The sequence below is a fragment of the Periophthalmus magnuspinnatus genome, chromosome 3 (assembly GCF_009829125.3).
Source record: "Periophthalmus magnuspinnatus isolate fPerMag1 chromosome 3, fPerMag1.2.pri, whole genome shotgun sequence".
Lineage (NCBI taxonomy): Eukaryota > Metazoa > Chordata > Actinopteri > Gobiiformes > Gobiidae > Periophthalmus > Periophthalmus magnuspinnatus.
In genome coordinates, this window is record NC_047128.1 from 12,320,142 (window position 1) to 12,337,617 (window position 17,476).

Genomic DNA, 17,476 nt, shown 5'->3' on the forward strand with positions numbered 1-17,476 from the left:
ATCAAAGTTAGACTCATTGTCTGCACTTGTACCTACCCATATTTTTTTTAGGGGCTGTACACTATTTCTTTTATGTAATAAAGTGAAATTAGTTTTGCCCCAGTACTGTATATTGTAAAAACAGCTTTTAAGGTAAAAATGATACAGTTGTCTGCTATCTGGATCTATGTTTTATCTTCAGCGAACCAAGAAAGGCATTGTTAGCATGATAGTTGTTAATTGTATTACTGTGACAACCTGTTCTGGCTTCTGAAAGTTGTGCAAAGTACTTACAAACTCATCAGTGAATAATTAGGATGTTATGATTCTATTAGTTAAGTGAAGAATAAGTTTTCACCGCTGTAAACTGTTAAAAATGAACTAGTTATGACAGTAAAAATGGAATACAATGCTCCCCCCCTCTCTTTCTCACTGTCTCTGACTTTTCCTTCTTTGCAGTGGTTCCAGCTGTAGTCTGGCTGCAGGTCTGGAGTCTCTGGGTCTCACTGACATCAGGACTCTGGTTAGACTCATGTGTTTAGCTGCTGCAGGAAGAGCTGGACTCTCCACCAGCCCCCCCTCCGGGTCCGGCCCACACGAGAGGCCCCGTGGAGCAGCCAAGACCAGCAAACCCATCTCCTGCCTGGCCTACCTCAGCACCGCTGTGGGCTGCCTGGCCTCCAACAACCCCAATGCAGCCAAACTACTGGTTCAGCTCTGCACACAGGTAAAGATGATCAAAATCAATTTGTTTTGATAAAGATAAAAAAAAGACTAATATGTGTAGCACTTTGAATTGAGTTCTACCCATTATCAGTCTGCGGTGACTTTTACTGAAAGTGAATGGGATATTAAACAATCCAAACTGATTGGTCAAAGCATCACAGCAGCATAACCAAAAAGTCAAACTTTTGTTACATCTAGTTGAGAGTAAAGTGGTCTCTGGCCCACTGGCACCCTGGCCAATTGCATGATCGTAGGCATGCCAAGATGGATTCTCTTGAATTTATGAACTCACAAATAGTTATAGTAATAGAGTTCATATTGCATATTGAGTTCCGTATTTCTGACCAAACTATGCTAAGATCTGCGCTGCACTGCTGTAAACGCAGATTGAACCCCAAGAGCAATGTAGGAAGGGTCAACTTCCTCTGTAGGTACGATCAAGTTGAACTTACCGTTAATTGCAATTTGTGTTATATTTCTCCAGAACCTGATTTCTGCAGCGACCGGGATGAACTTGACCACGGTGGATGATCCAATCCAGAGGAAGTTTCTGCCCAGTTTCCTGAGAGGAGTCGCAGAGGAGAATAAACTCATTACATCTCCAAACTTTGTGGTGACTCAGGCTCTTGTGGCTCTGCTCGCTGACAAAGGGGCCAGGCTCAGACCGGCCTACGACAAGACTGACATGGAGAAGAGAGGTGTGGACCAAATACATGATTCAGTCTATTCTTATATTATGTTGTTCATACCAGTGGTTCTCCACAGGTGACTATTTTTATAGTATAATATTATTTTGTTGAAAGGAGTTCAAATATCTCGAGGATTTGTTCATGAGTGAGAGGATGCATTGTAAGATTAACAGCAATATGTTCCTGTACAGACTTGTGATGAAGAAGGAGCTAAGTCACAGGCAAAACCGCAGGTTAAACAGTCAGTCTCTGAGCTCTCACCTGTCTACATGAGCTTTGGGTAATGATAGAAAGGACAAGATCACAGATACAACTGGTAAAACTGAGTTTCCTCCACAGGGTGACTGTGCACTGCCTTAGAGATCAGAATCAGGTCGTTTGCAAGTGATTTAGCACCAGGTTCTCCACAAACATGAGGTGCGAGATAGGAGAGGGGCGTGTTGGCCGCTCCTCAGCCTTGTCACGAACGGCTCTACTCACCGACCCCAGCAGGCCGGCAACCCTTAACCACTCAAAGATCTACAGCGCTACGGTATCATCATGTTTAGGGGGGATTCTGACTTAAAGGCATTCAGTCATAATCCCACAGATGGTAGCGTTGTCCCACTGGCTCCTCAGCCAAACTTTCTTCGGTGCTATGATGCAACATAAAATAAAGAATAATAATAATATAAACTATGATAAAATAAAAAGTAGGGGCAAGCATTTAAATAAGGTTGAAAAAATTGACTTTGATACAAATAGGCAAGGCAAGGCAAGTTTATTTGTATAGCACAATTCGTACGCAAGGTAATTCAAAGTGCTTTACAGAATAAGAAAGACATTAAAATCACACAAATCAAAACATAAATAATCACAAATAATCATCATAAAATTAACATTAAAAGAGAAGAGTGCAGAATAAAAACCTGTCAGTCATATGCACAGCTAAACAGAACTGTTTTGAGTCTGGATTTAAACATTGTCAAAGTAGAGGCCTGTCTCACATCTTCAGGAAGACTGTTCCAAGTTTTAGCTGCATAAAACTTAATACAAATACAAACTATATACAGTATGGGCAGTGCAACAGTGCAAAACTATTAAGTGCAAATAGGTCAGGGATAAGGATGGGGGGAGGAGCTCAGTCATCCAAGAGAAGCTTTGAGTACAGCTACTTCTCCTCCTCTTGAGAGGAGCCAATGTTTTTTTTTTATTTCATTTGTATAAGGAACATGTCTGTACAAGGAACATACACAGTACATAAAAGGAAAGCTCCAGGCACTTTGAGTAATAAAAATGTAAATGTTTTTGCCTCGGAAACCACCTTTTGGGAGCCACTGGTCACAGCATTTACTTCACATAGTGCATGTAGGGCCGGCCCTAGCCTTTCATGGGCCCTAAGCAGAATTTGCCTTGGGGGCCGTTGCCACATCAGCAACACCAACCAAGCTCAACTATTGATTTCACAAATCCCACATCGCATCTTGATACTGCACAGATTTCTAGAAATTACAGGCTTTATAAATAACACACCATACAGAAAGATGCGGGTCACTAGCTTTTGTATAGACATCAAGAATCTTAAGTCAGATACAGTAACGGTATCAAAATAGGTGATGCATTATAATGTGGCCCTGTTGGCTAAAGTGAGAATATACATAGAGGTTGTAAAAGCTATACAATGATTTATGATGCTGATATTTTTACAAGAACCGGTTGTTTGTTGACCCATTAAATATATTTTTTAAAATTTTATATATTATGAAGACAATCACGAACATTACATTATGCATTTGTTTATTCCAAACTGCTCATGCTCATTTACAATGGAGTTGGCCAATCATCACAAGATCAGGTGCAGCATCATCCTGTGTGCATTATAGAGTGCGCTTACTGTGCTACAGCGGAGATGAGTCAGTAGTGCGTACTGCATGCGTACTCCATGAATGTATATTAAGAGAGGTTGCCAGATTGGGGGCCCTCTTGTGGCCTCGGGGCCCTAAGCGGCCATTTAGTCTGCTTATAGGCTGGGCCGGCCCTGAGTGTATGCACCACTTTTTGTTGTTTTGTTACTTTGTATCACCTCCAGTACTGTGCAAAAGATGTTAATGTACAAATACTCATTCTTCCAATGGACGTGTGTAGAGTCCCTTTCTTGGATCTATGACTTCAATCATCTCTCTTAAACTTAACCTAAACTTTTCCACAGTATTGTACATTCACTTTGATTTCATGCTGTCACTGGACTTAAGTTGGTGTTTTGCATTTGTCATTTCCTCACTCACCACTTCATCTTGTCACTCTTGTCCCGTTTGAGCAGGTCTAATTGCGCACTTGTATGCCCATCCTTCCCATAACCCCTCCGCTGTAGGCCCCCTGGAGCTGGCTAACGCCCTGGCTGCGTGCTGCCTCTCCTCGCGCCTCTCCTCGCAGCATCGGCAGTGGGCGGCGCAGCAACTTGTCCGAACGCTAGCGGCTCACGACCGAGACAACAACCAGACCCGACCACAGACTTTTGCAGACATGGCTGGAGACCTGAGGAAATGTTCTTTCATCAAACTGGAGGCACATCAGAGCAGGGTGAGGAGGGGGAGAAGGAGGATATGGCTGAATTCATGTTATTTTTGGAGAATACCTCCATTATGTAATCATGAATACAGATTGCCCAATAGAAGCTTTTTCATGGCCCGTGCCGATATAGATATCTCTGAATTCAGAGCAGCCAATAGCCATGAATGACTATAAAATGCTCCGCTTTGCATGATAAAATTACAGAATCAGTACTTGACTTAAAATCTACAGTGGAGGAATGCAGTGCCACGTTGGGTCGTACTTTTTGCACTAAAATAGAACTTTATACGTGTCCTGGATGATATGCAGAAAATTGGTGATGCAGTGTTTTTAAGTAGATCTGACCAATCACTGAACTGAAGAATCACATGGCTTTATGGCTTTAAGTCACTACTTACCATAATAATAAGTTTTGAAAATGTGTTCAAAACTTGTAATACATTTTAAACATAAATAGTGATTATGTAGTAACTGTAGGTGCAAGACCTTTGTTTCTTTACATTGTTCATATGTATAGTTTATTTTCTGTGTCCCTCTCTAATCTCAGGTGATCACTTGTGGCTGGTGTAGTAAAAAAGGGCTTTTGGCAACGAGTGGAAATGATGGAACGGTTCGACTGTGGACTGTGACGAAAAACCAATACACTCTGCAGCAGACCTGTATCTTCAATAAGAAGTAAGAGGATTTGTACAATTACATGTTTGTGTCTATTTTGTGATATTGAGGAATTGTTCAATTAATACTTTTAATACTTTTAATTCCCTGGGAGGGTGAAGCTGACTAGAGTCCCTGTTTGGGCTGAAGCTCTGTTAGTCTAGTTAGACTTTATTTGCTTATTTGTTCTGCTAAACAAGTTTCTCTCAAATAACATTACTGTCATCAGTTAGCTAGCATTAGCCAACAGTTTTTCATTTAGTCACTCACCTTTTTGTTGAAAATCAAACTGGGAAAAAATGGGACCATCAATGCTCATGTTCATCATAGGCTCCTGAAAATATTTTGTTTAAATCCATTTTGTTTTTCTTGAGTTTTAGAGGGTGATCTTACAACTACTTTGGCAGTGTTTAAACTGCTGAACATTCTCCCATAAACATGCATGGAAACCACCCCAGTGTGATGTCACTCCAAAGTATCAATATTTGATAGAAACAATAATTCTGGAGTCAGTATTTATCATGTGGGCTTTTTCTTTGTACTAGTGGGAAACTTGTGGCATAAGTTTGTTTAAGAGCGTTTATCTTCTATATATTCTTCAGCAGTGTATCAAACTATATTGTGACAGGCTTGTTCATGTTTTTATTTTATATATACTGTTAATCTCTATGGTAACAGTCCTAATTCTGCATCATTCCGAAACCCTGTTATGCACTGTACACTTGGTTTGTTTCCATTACGGTTGATGTTTTTCATTATTTTGTTAGTGATGGTTCTTCAGAGGAGGGGATGTCTGGACTCGGATCCCCCAGTGACCCTTCTCTCTCCCCTTTGGCCTGGAGCGTCACCGGAAAGTACCTGGCCTCTGCCATGGAGAAGATGGTCAACATCTGGCAAGTCAATGGTAAATGAGCTGCTTTTGGGAATGTCAAATTCAATATATTTAAAATTTGAACCTCACATTTGATCAACATTTTCATCATCTCAAGTTTACAATGCATAGGCTTCACAAATGTGCTAAATGTAATTCATAGTGCACGTGTAAAACACATCCACGAATATATATAGTATTTGAAAAAACGGACTGAAATCTGAACTGCTACAGTAGCTCATGTATTTCAGAACATGCTTGTAGAGGTTTAAACTACAGGGTTAGCAGCTTTTACACAGAATAAGACCATTTCATTTTAAATGGTGTGCAGTAGTCCGAAGTTATTCTTCACTTACCTTATGCATTGTGAGCATCCTAATTATCCATCGCAATGAGTTTATAAGCACTTTCCACAACGGAGAGCAGAGTTTCACCACAGTAATTCTGTTGACAACTAGCACGCAAGAGCCCACTTCCTGATTATCGGAAAATGAAATTGTTTCTAATAAGATAGAGACAGGACATGGTGGTCTCATTTCTACCAAAAGAGCTGTTTATAAAATATATACCATATTTTTGGGACTATAAGTCGCTCAAGAGTATAAATTGCACCAACCAAAAAATGCATAATAATGAAGAAAAAACATATATAAGTTGCACTGGACTATAAGTTGCAATTTTTTGGGAAGTTTATTTTGCAAAATCCGATACCAAGAACAGACATTTTATTTTTAAAGGCAAGTTATAATAATAACAATAAAATAGAGAACAGGCTAAATAGCAGTACAGCACACTAACATACCACATTTATATTGATTCAGCTACATGAAGCATAGACAGCACACTGAATACGTGTCTGGTATGTTAACGTAAGATATTAACAGGTAATCGGATAACTAAAGCATAAAAAACAAGCTAACAAGTTTACTTTCAATCTCACTTCAAATTACTAATTTCACTGAATTCATCCTTGGTTTTGCTTCTGAACAACTCTTCTGCGTGGCTGTCATCAGACTCACAGAATACAATTTTCTTTTAGGGGAATTTTTGTTCAGTCTTTCTTAGATGTCTTTTAAGTTACCGTAATATTGAAATTTGAAATTTTCAATGGTACATGATAAGTAAATATTAGTACACAAGCCTTGATTGCCCTTGCACAGTTGTCAGTGTGACAATAACAAAGATGTGAAATTATATATTTTAATAATTTCACATATAAGTCGCAACTGAGTATAAGTTGCACCCCTATGAAACTTAACTGACTTAAAGTCCGGAAAATGCGGTATATACTGGGGTGAAACTAATTATTCACAGCTACATGGAAATAAATTGGGTACAGCCATTTTAATAATTGCGGCCTTTGTTATTTACTAATTACCATTATCATTGAAACAGTATTTATTATGTCTGTTCGATGATAGTCCTAACTGTTGTTCCAGGGGGTAAGGGGCTGTTGGACGTCCAGCCTCACTGGGTCTCTGCTCTGGCCTGGCCTCGAGAGGAGGCTGAGTCTCTGTGGTGTGCGGAGCCCAAAGACCTGCTGCTGGTGGGACGAATGGATGGTACCCTAGGCCTGATCGAAGTCCTGGATTCCTCCTCTATGCACCGCACCGAACTCGAGCACTGCTATAGGAAAGATGGTAAGAAGAGCCTCAGCAATGGGTACTGTCTGCACTCTAGGTAATCCTGATATATTGGTGGTTTTCAGATTTTAGCATGTGATAATTTCATACTCTCACATTCAGATTTCCATATTGATTACATTGTATTTTGCCATGAAATATCCAAAAGGTCAATACACAAATGTTAAACCTGATCATTTCTATTAGTAACTGGACCCAAGAACTCAATGTATTACAACATAAATCTGCATTTTAACAATATTAATTTTAGCAGTCCCCATCTGTATTAAATATTATTTGCCTATAGAAAAAAATACCAGACTCTACAAAATCTTGATACAAGTGTACAGAAGATGATTAAATGAGTAACTCAGTTTTAACAAAAACATCATATAGAATCTTACAATTGTAATTGGAATAAATATATAAACTAGATACTCATAAATGAAGGTATTGAAATGACTCTGTCAAATTTGTGACAACACTACATGTCAATACAGTGTTCCCTCGTTATCAGGTTACATTCCAAAAATAACCCATGATAAACAAAATCCGCGAAGTTGAAAACTTTATTACAATTATTATATATATTTTAAGGCTGTAAAATCCATACACTTTTCTCAGACAATCATTAACATTTTCTCACATTTCTCTCTTGTTTAAACACTCTTAAATTTCAAACCTTCGAAGATTTAAAAAAATAAGCACAGTATTATAGCACAAAACCAGATACTTTATTGTACTGTAAATAAAAATGACAGATTTTAGAAATATTGTAACAAATTTAATTTTGATGATCAACCTATGAGGTTGGACACATAAAAAATGATTAATAGTGACTTACTTGTATTTCACAGTTCCTCTGACCGCGCCTCTGCGTCCTGACGCTGCTCCGCTGTAATGTCTCGTAATGTTTTTTTTCCTGCAGTTACTAATCCACAAAGCTAAAGCAGACTTCATCCGCACGATGGTTACAACCCTTTATGCATCCTTGTTAAAACTTATTGCTGCTCTCGTCCTTATGTTATTTTCCGTATTCTTTATGTCTAGTTCACATGTAAAGTCTCTCGTGGACGCGCATCTTGACCGCACTACATTGCTGCGGCGCGAATCTGGCTTTGACACGGCGTGTCTCTGGTCGTGCGTCCAAAAGTTGAAAAAGCTGAACTTTTTGGCGTTTGATGGGCAGCGTCAACCAATCAGAGACTACGCTCCAGTGACAAAGTGATGTCATTATCCAGAACAAGTAGAAAGACATCAGCCACAAACTAGTGGCAACTTAATTATGCCGGGTGCACCGGCTAGTTTAAAGGCTAGTCACAGACCAGACACGCTGCCACAGAGCTGATCGCCTCCGTTGATGGATTTTATGTAATAAATACATTAAAGTCACTCTCTCAACCTGGTCTGCAGCGTTCACAAAGACACAGGGAAAACAAAACATCCAAAGGCACTCGCAGACTGGACCGGAGCTCTGGACATGCGTCAAGAGGACATGCGTCCAGAGTGTCCATGGAGGCGTTTGTCCTCAAATGCAAAGACGTCCAACTAGAGGCATCCAACGTGCTCTTGACACCCCAGAGTCACACTGCTAGCATCATTTATATAAATTTGGCTGAACGCATTCTGTACTGTACAGGAGACACGGCACGTCCATTAGCCAATCAGGACACAGAACATAATGCGCCTTCATACACTTATAAAAGCATGCAAAATTGCACCCAAAAAAATCCACGAAACTGAGACCGCGAAAAGTGAACCGCGATATAGCGAGGGACCACTATACTGGATTTTGTATTGTATATTAAAGTAAATTGCTATTGATATATATCAGCTTGCACAAGACAGACAAAAAATTTGGGGACCCAGTTTGCTTCTCCCTGATTTCGGAAAAAAACATCTTCTAAAGAAATAATAAGATAAGATAAGATATGCCTTTATTAGTCCCACAGTGGGGAAATTCCAGTATTGCACCACACAGTTAAAGAACAGAAGGAAAATGGTACATGCAATAAAACAAGATAATAGATAAATAGTTTAAAATAATTTTAAAAATAGACTTAAAAATAAACTAAAAATAGACTCAATAGACAATAATATAACATATTCGTAAAGTGACTTGAGTATTGCACATAGGTATGGTTGAGTGACACATGTTCACATGACACATGATACATAATAACATACTTTTGACTTGCATATATTCTATAAGTGCAATTGTCCAACCGTGTGCTGAACAGATGAGCGCCTCAAGTGAGTCTCTTTACTCTACACAGGAAACGGATCTAGACAGCGAGTCAGTGAGCACATTAGCTTTCACAGCTTTTAGCTTGTGGTGTGCAGTCCCTTCGCACACCACAAGCTTGATCCTTATGATCCTTCGAGTGCAAAGGATCATAAGATTTTAAATCTCATACAATTTGCTTTCTGTGGCACATGAAGCTGCTTGTCTAATATAGTCTTCCTGTCTCTCAGTGGCAGTGATGCAAATCGCGTGGTATAGTGAGGACAAGCCTTTTGCTGTGGGATACGCCGACGGGAAGCTGCTCATCGGGTCCAAAGAGCCTCTGGAGAAAGGAGCCATAGTGGTGATTGATGCACATAAGGTAAATTAATTCAACATTTGTTAGCTCAACATGCTGCTGTGTTACATTTTAAAATTACATTATTACAGTTACTTTGGTTGATTTAAAGTATATCGACATTCCCAGTCTTTAATTATTATGGCACAATGTTCCAAATCTGCATTTTGAGAGAGTCTAGTTGCTGCAGACATCTATCCACCCTGTGCCTCAGGCTCTACGAGGATGCACCTCCACAAACATGTCTCTCAGAATTTTTAATTTACTCTGCAGAAAAAATGTTGGGTTTTTTTATCAGCTGTTGCCTTTGTCCAATGTCGAGTTAAGGCTATTGTAGGTGATTCACAAGGTTATTTCATAAAGTTATTTTTAGAGCAAAACATGTCAAGACATAAGATAGTACATGTAATCCCTAAATAAATGACTAATCTGAGATCAACGACTGCTTGTTCTTGGGTCAAATCCTTTATATTGTATTTATTTCCAGGAGTCAATCACTAGTATGAAGTGGAGTCCAAATGGTCAGATGCTGATGACTTGTGCCAAAGAGGAGACTGTGAAGCTGTGGGGTGCCGATCACAACTCTGGCTCTGGGTGGCGCTGTCTGCAGAGCATCAGGAACCCCTCTGTGGTCAATGGAGTGGCCTGGTGCGGCCTCCCTGGACGAGCCCCCAGACCCCTCGCCATGATAGCCATGTAAGTGACTCTGGAATAAAATATGGAATATACTGGGGCTGAACAGTTTAGGAAAAATATCTAATTGGAACTTTTCTGACAACTGTGTTTAGATTTGCGATTTATGTTTTGTAATTGGATTCTATTCAAAGTTCACATTTTAAACACAACTAGAAGAACTGACTGAAATATTAACAGACAAACATAAAAAACTAATGCAAGAATCACACTTTAGAACATGTCTGTTCAGATCTAAACAAGGACTTTTCAACAGTCAAAAGGTGTCTAAGGAGCTTCACAGAGAGAATAAAAACAACCATGCAATAAAACATAAAGATGACATTCACCAAATTTACAGAGTACATTAATATGTTTTTATGTAGCTTCATCTGTCAGTGTCCTTACACCTTTTAAGCTATAACAACTATATTACAAAACACTTAACGGCCATTTTAATAATAATCATTTTATCATGTTTTCTTGTTCAGATGTTGCCAAAATGGTCTGGTCTCCATCTGGACTGTACCTCAGGAAATCTCGAACTTTCCAGAATCCACCTGTGGAGTGGACGGATGGTGGGATAGTGACAACAAGCCAAAGTTCAGGGTAAATTTAAGTCTAATGACATAATTACGTATGTAAAGTATTTACAAATCTTTGAATAAATTATAGCATTGGAGTTTTAAAATTGTTTTATTATTTGCAGTACTGTATAAGTTCATCTAATGGACCCTAACTGTAGACAGAACTTCCTGATTTTGGAAGTCAAATTCCTAATAATTTTCTCCTTAGAATGAATGAATGAATGCATGTAATTTTAATTTTAATACTCATAAATATGTGTTCAAGGTTTCCAATGTCCTTGCTATTGAATATTATAGTAATTACTTGTAGCTTATCATCTTCAGCCATGAACAGTGAATAATAACAACATAAAATATGATAAAATACAAATAAGGATATGCAATAAAAAGGACCCTGCATTAACTTTCAAAACTGACATATTTGTAAAAAGCTTATGGCTAAAATAAATGGGATCTTTTATATTACACCCTTTCCATGTGTTGCAGTGCCCTGGGTGGTCAGAGGAGGGCGCTGTGTGTGTGTTCCAGTTGAAAGGCCACATCACTCCTATTCGTACAGTAGCCTTCTCTCCTGATGGTCTGGCTCTGGCTTCTGGAGGTTTAGGAGGCCTCATGAACATCTGGTCTCTGCGAGTGAGTGACATTTTTACTTTCAGACATATAGATAAGATACAATTATACCCGCATGTGCCTAAGCTATGGAGGGCAGGGGGTAAAATGATAAAGTAATTTTACCCTTCTGAAGAATTCTAGTGACTTCCTGCACAGAACAGTCTGTGTCTAGTGCCATAAAACAGTGGGTATCAAACTTTCTGGGGCCTTATTGGTCTGAATATATGTAAGAGAAGAGAAACAGTGTATCCTCTTTTTACATCACTCAGTTTAACATTGCCTTGAGGAGCCATATTTACACTATCATCGAATGGATGGGATCCTAGGCCTAATCGAAGTTCTGGACTCAAAATAGTTGCCCTCTCAGTGTATAATGTGCGTTATATTTGATCATGTCCTGTTCTATGCTCTTACTGTTAGTTTTGCCTCTGCATTTCTTCAACCTTCACTGACTCTCACTCATCTTTCCTGTTTCTCCTGTGACTCCCCCTGGCATTCAGGACGGCTCGGTGCTGCAGTCCGTAGTGGCCGGGTCAGGAGCCATCCAGAGTATCGTGTGGGTCCCAGATGTGGGCGTCGCCGTCTGCTCCAACAGGTCCAAGGTAAAGCTCCAAGACTGAATGTTGGATTCAGTAAAATCAAAATTGCAGTCAGCAAATCGCAAAGGCTCTCTGTCTGTCTGTCCTTTTCTCCATGGGGTTTTAAGTATAAACCCTGTATTGCAGGGGTGGCAAACACGCGGCTCTCGAGCCGCATGCAGCTCTCTGCCAATAGGAATGCGGCTCTTTGCCTCTCATCATATTTTCAATATACTATGGCTCTTTGCATCGTTTCATGTTTCACTTATTTTTTCTCTTTAAATTTTTTCTCTCTTCAAACACATTCAAATCCACCAGGGCTTATTAAAACAAACAATAAACAATATATAAAAACTGATTTATCAGGTTTTTTTACGCTGCGTCTGACACGTGACCGCTCGTCATCTGCGCGGGTTACGTCTAATGCCGCGAAAATAAGTAAACATTTCATGCGCGTGCAGACTGTTACCCTCGTCGTCAAAATGGCAAAATGCAAAACCAAACGAAAATATGAGGATGAACACAGGACATTTCTGGAAGAATGGGAAGACGCTTACTTTTTTATTGAATGGAATGGCAAATCACTGTTTAATCTGCAATACTACAGTATCGCATTTCAAGGCTTCAAATCTTCAGCGTCATTTTAGCGCTCTCCAGGCTAATATGGACAAGGAATTCCCCAAAGGTTTTGAACTACGCAAGCACAAACTGAGCACCTTGAAAAACCAGGTACAAAGACAGTCTCAAATGTTTCAGCAATTGAACAATCACAGAGAGACTGTGACACTTGCATCCTATAAAGTGGTGTGGTAGATTGCCCGTGCTAAAAAAACATACAACGAAGGAGAGTTTTTAAAACAGTTTTGTGGATGTAATTGAAACCTTGGCTCCAGATAATAAAAAATCCCACTGATTTTCACTCCAACAAGGTAAGAAAATCTGTGATGTAGTTTGGAAATAACACCTGACTTATGCTTGTGTTAATATTTTAATAAGATAAGATAAGATACGCCTTTATTAGTCCCACAGTGGGGAAATTCCTGTATTGCACCGCACAGTTAAAGAACAGAAGGAAAATGGTACATGCAATAAAACAAAAATAATAAATAGCTTAGAATAATAAAAAATAGACTTAAAAAATAAACTAAAAATATTCCATCAGTTTATATTATACAGGCCCTACATGTGTTTCTGAAGTGTGTTCAGTAGTTGTGTGTGTCAGAGAGAGACAGAGATGAAGATAAAGAGAAAATGTGTGTGTGTGTTTGATAGAGCGTGAGAAAGAGAGAGAGGAAGAGATGCCTGTGTGTGTGTGTTTATGTGTGTATGTGGGGGGATATCTGACCTCTGGGGTAGGTGCTGTGTTAACTCTGGCTAAGCTGCATTTGATATGTGTGTTGAGGGTGGACACTTATCTTGAAATGTACAGAAGTACAATGCTTGCTGTTGTTTTGTAAGGAGAGGAGTGTTTTATGGGAAGTAATGTGTGTGTGTGTCTGTCTGTCTGTCTTGGCCGGTCAGTGTGTCATGTGGCTCTTTGACTCTTACGGTTGAAAATTTTGGCTCTTTGTACCTAACTTGTTCGCCACCCCTGCTGTATTGCATGTTCTAAAATGCTACCATAAAATCTAATGTTATATGCTACAAAAATAGTAATTTGCACTCGAATTTGAAATAAAATGGGCAGCATAGTGGCGACATCACCTCCCATTGGGCCCCAGTTTTCAATCACGAAAAGTCAGCGGTCTTCTTTCTTTTAAGTTGTTTTAGTATTTGCAGTTGCAGTTTAAAATGTCCAAATGATAACATACTGATCCACAAGCACAATATGTCTGTTTTAAGTCCTACTAAAGGCAAAAATGTATTAATTGCTGTATTTTCTGGATGACGTCGCTCCGGAGTATAAGTCACACCAGCGAAAAAATGCGTAATAATGAAGAAATAAACATATACAAGTCACACTGGACTATAAGGTGCATTTTTGGGGAAATTTATTTTACAAAATCCGAGACCAAGAACACATTTTATCTTTAAAGGCAGGTTAATAACAATAAAATCGAGAACAACAGGCTGAATAGCAGTACAGCATGCTAACATAACACATAGACAACAAACTGTCTGGTATGTTTACGTAAGATATTAACAGTTAATCAGGTAGGCTACGCTAACATAATATATGCCAGCTTGTCCATAAACATGAGAGACACGAGAGTTCTTTTCACTGATTACTGTTTACTGTGGTCTTACTTCTTCATCACAGTTCACACCTTAGAAGTAGCAAACACATAAAATATAACATAAGCTCTGGCTCATATTACATTTTCACACAAAACTGCATATGAACGCATGGAAAATATACATACCACTTTGGCCTGCTAGTAAACAAACCGGTGAACCGAAAATTTTATATTTTACTTTTCAATTGTTTATTAAATAGTGCTCTGTCGGGTAAGACTGGAAAACAAGAATTAGTTTTTGTTACATTAAACTAAACTTATGACAAACTAAACATTTACAATATTGTTCCAGTTTGGTGGGAAACAATGAGTTTACACTACGGAAAATATCTGAACTTGTAAGATGCACAGATGGACAGTCAGTGTGACCAGGGTGGTCTGAGATAAAACATCGAATGCTGCCAAATAAATTAACAGCAGTGCAGGTCACAACACAAGTCACAACTGTGCTCTGCAGCAGCACATGGCACCACTCACGTTGTAGACATTGGGTTTTAATATCTGTACCAAGTGCCAAAAGCGCAATGTATTTTCTTACCGGTAACAGAAGAGTTGAAGAAACAGTGTCTACAGTGCAGGACTTTAGCAGTGTCTTAAAGTCAAAGTGTTGTGCTTAATAATATCCACATTCAGTCATTGTCTGCAGCGTCTGCACATAAAACTGAAACCAAACACATAATATGAACCAAAAACCAAACTAAAAATGTCCTCCTCAGTCCTGATAAAAGTGTAATTCCCAAGTAAATGTGGTGTAAATATATACATTGTGGAGCTTGTGTGCGTAAAGCAGCCAAATGAGCCTACGTACAGCGCCATAATCATCTTCCATCACTCTGGAAACTGCAGAGTGAAATCTTGAAGTTATCAAAACAAAAGCATGTGCTCCGCAGCGCTGCCTTTGTTATTAATCACCATAAGGAGGAAACAAAAGTGAAACTTAAGCACGTCCACGTGAGCTTCAGCTGGCAAACAGTAGTATAATAATAGCCTTATCATAATAACATAGTTATTGAATTTATGATTAGTTATCGTTACAGCTCCCTTCAAAGGATAGTTCTGAATTCAATTGATTTATTGTCCCTCCCTTGGACCAAACTGAGAGTTTCACCCCTGGTTCCAAATGAAAAATTATCACTTTTATGATCTTATAAATGAAGGGGAAATTAAATATGAAATGTATAAAACAAAACTAGCCAACTAAATTTTCTTACAGATATTACAAACAGAACAGCGCCATCTCGTGGTCAAACAGGTGAACTGTCACTACTACACTACACGTGTAAACACATACATGAAGCAAGACAGCAATCTGAATACATGTCTGGTATGTTAACGTAAGATATTAACAGTTAATCAGATAACTAAAGCATAGAAAACAAGCTAACAAGATCTCACTCCAAATCACTAAATCCACTGAATTCTTCATCCTCGGTGTGGCTTCTGAACAACTCCACCTGCTCCGGAAATAGATGATTGCCATAGTAGTAAGCTTAGAGAGCCCTCATGCAGTTGTCAATGTGACAATAACGAAGATGTGAAATTACGGTATACATTTCACATGTAAGTCGCATCTGAGTACAAGTCGCACCCCCGGCCAATCTATGAAAAAAGTGCGACTTATAGTCCGGAAAATATGCTAATCAATTATTGTATTATTATTGTGTGATTATTACTGTAATCACCTTGATTTTTTATTTAACCTTTATTTAACCAGGAAAGTCCCATTGAGATTACTAATCTCTTTTTTCAAGGGAGTCCTGGCCAAGACAGCAGCACAGTTACATTACATTACACACACATTTCAACACATCATAAAATGGATTCTTAAAAAAAAAATTACAAATCATAGACTTAATTTCCAAACCTTTCAACATAGATTTAAACTGAACTATTGAAGTCAGTTCTTGTAATTTCAAGACTGTTTTGTTATTTTCAGGATGTTTTGGTAGTGAACTGCTCCAAAGATTTCATGTCGTCAAACCACGTGTTAGCGACGTGCCGCTCGGCCCTGAAAAGGCAGGGGGTAGTGGGGCTCAACATGGCCCCATGTATGAGGGCCTTCCTGGAGAGGCTGCCCGTCATGCTGCAGGAACAATACGCCTACGAGAAGGTGAGTTCTACCACTACAAATTTAATTTAACGTTGATTGAGTCCTCTATTATAATTTATATTATAAGTCTTCTATTATAATTTATGTTGCATTTCAGCATTTATGTTGCTGCGTTTACACTTGGTTTTAGTGGTTTTTAGTCCTGATGTAAGCTTGGTTTGGTCTTGTTCAAGTCCTGGTTTAGTCCTGTCATATCAAATCAACAGCTCTGCCTATTTTTTGCGTGTGTATGTATATGTATGTATGTATGTATGTGTGTGTATATGTATATATGTGTGTGTATATATATATATATATATATATATATATATATATATATATATATATATATATATATATATATATATATATATATATATATATATATATATTCATTCCTTTTAATGACCAACATTTTAACAGATCTTCCTTCTGGACCACACTATTTAGCTAGCTCCAAGCTAAAAACAAGCAGCACATGTTTGCGGATTAGCACACAGCTCCTGGGCAGATCACCTCGATGGTCCATCACCTCGACTGAACTCTACCAATTTAGTCTCAATTTGGATGTGGTTGGTACGAGCAGCACAGCTGCAGCACAGTGGCTAGCAGCAATAAACTTGGCAGCAAGAAGGTTCTGGGTTGGATTTTGTTTTTCTTAATGTAATTGTTTTAACTGTTATATCCCTCTCTCCTTCTCAGCCTCATGTCGTTTGTGGAGAGCAGTTGGTGCACAGTCCATACATGCAGTGTTTGGCTTCTTTGGCTGTGGGACTTCACCTGGACACGCTCCTCTGTTGCCCGCCGGTCCCCCCTCATGTCAGACATTGCCCCCTAGAGTCTGGGCTGGCCGTATGGACTGCGAGTGAATGGGCATGGCTAGACTGCTTCTCCACCACAGTGAAGGCAGCAGAGGCTTTGGGCCGAGGACTCACTTTCCCAGAATCCTTCACTGTCCCCGACCTCGAACCAGTGGCCAAGGAGGAGATGGCTCTGCTAATGGTTAGTATATTGTTTGTAACTTTGTA

The 17,476-nt window shown here is 39.1% G+C and overlaps 1 protein-coding gene across 3 annotated transcripts in view; it reads left to right on the forward strand.

Moving 5' to 3' along the window:
* herc1 (HECT and RLD domain containing E3 ubiquitin protein ligase family member 1) overlaps window positions 1-17,476 on the forward strand; it is a 90,119-nt gene that overhangs the window by 59,543 nt on the left and 13,100 nt on the right. For 2 of the 3 annotated variants that reach the window (XM_033986186.2, XM_055230237.1), the window contains exons 52-64: window positions 439-706; window positions 1,190-1,403; window positions 3,745-3,953; window positions 4,492-4,619; window positions 5,366-5,502; window positions 6,909-7,109; window positions 9,567-9,697; window positions 10,161-10,369; window positions 10,837-10,954; window positions 11,419-11,565; window positions 12,045-12,146; window positions 16,296-16,469; window positions 17,151-17,450. In XM_033986186.2, the coding sequence (XP_033842077.1) occupies window positions 439-706; window positions 1,190-1,403; window positions 3,745-3,953; window positions 4,492-4,619; window positions 5,366-5,502; window positions 6,909-7,109; window positions 9,567-9,697; window positions 10,161-10,369; window positions 10,837-10,954; window positions 11,419-11,565; window positions 12,045-12,146; window positions 16,296-16,469; window positions 17,151-17,450 (2,338 nt within the window). Of the gene's footprint in view, window positions 1-438; window positions 707-1,189; window positions 1,404-3,693; window positions 3,954-4,491; window positions 4,620-5,365; window positions 5,503-6,908; window positions 7,110-9,566; window positions 9,698-10,160; window positions 10,370-10,836; window positions 10,955-11,418; window positions 11,566-12,044; window positions 12,147-16,295; window positions 16,470-17,150; window positions 17,451-17,476 lie in introns of all 3 variants that reach the window. The other variant, XM_033986177.2, reaches the window with a different exon arrangement.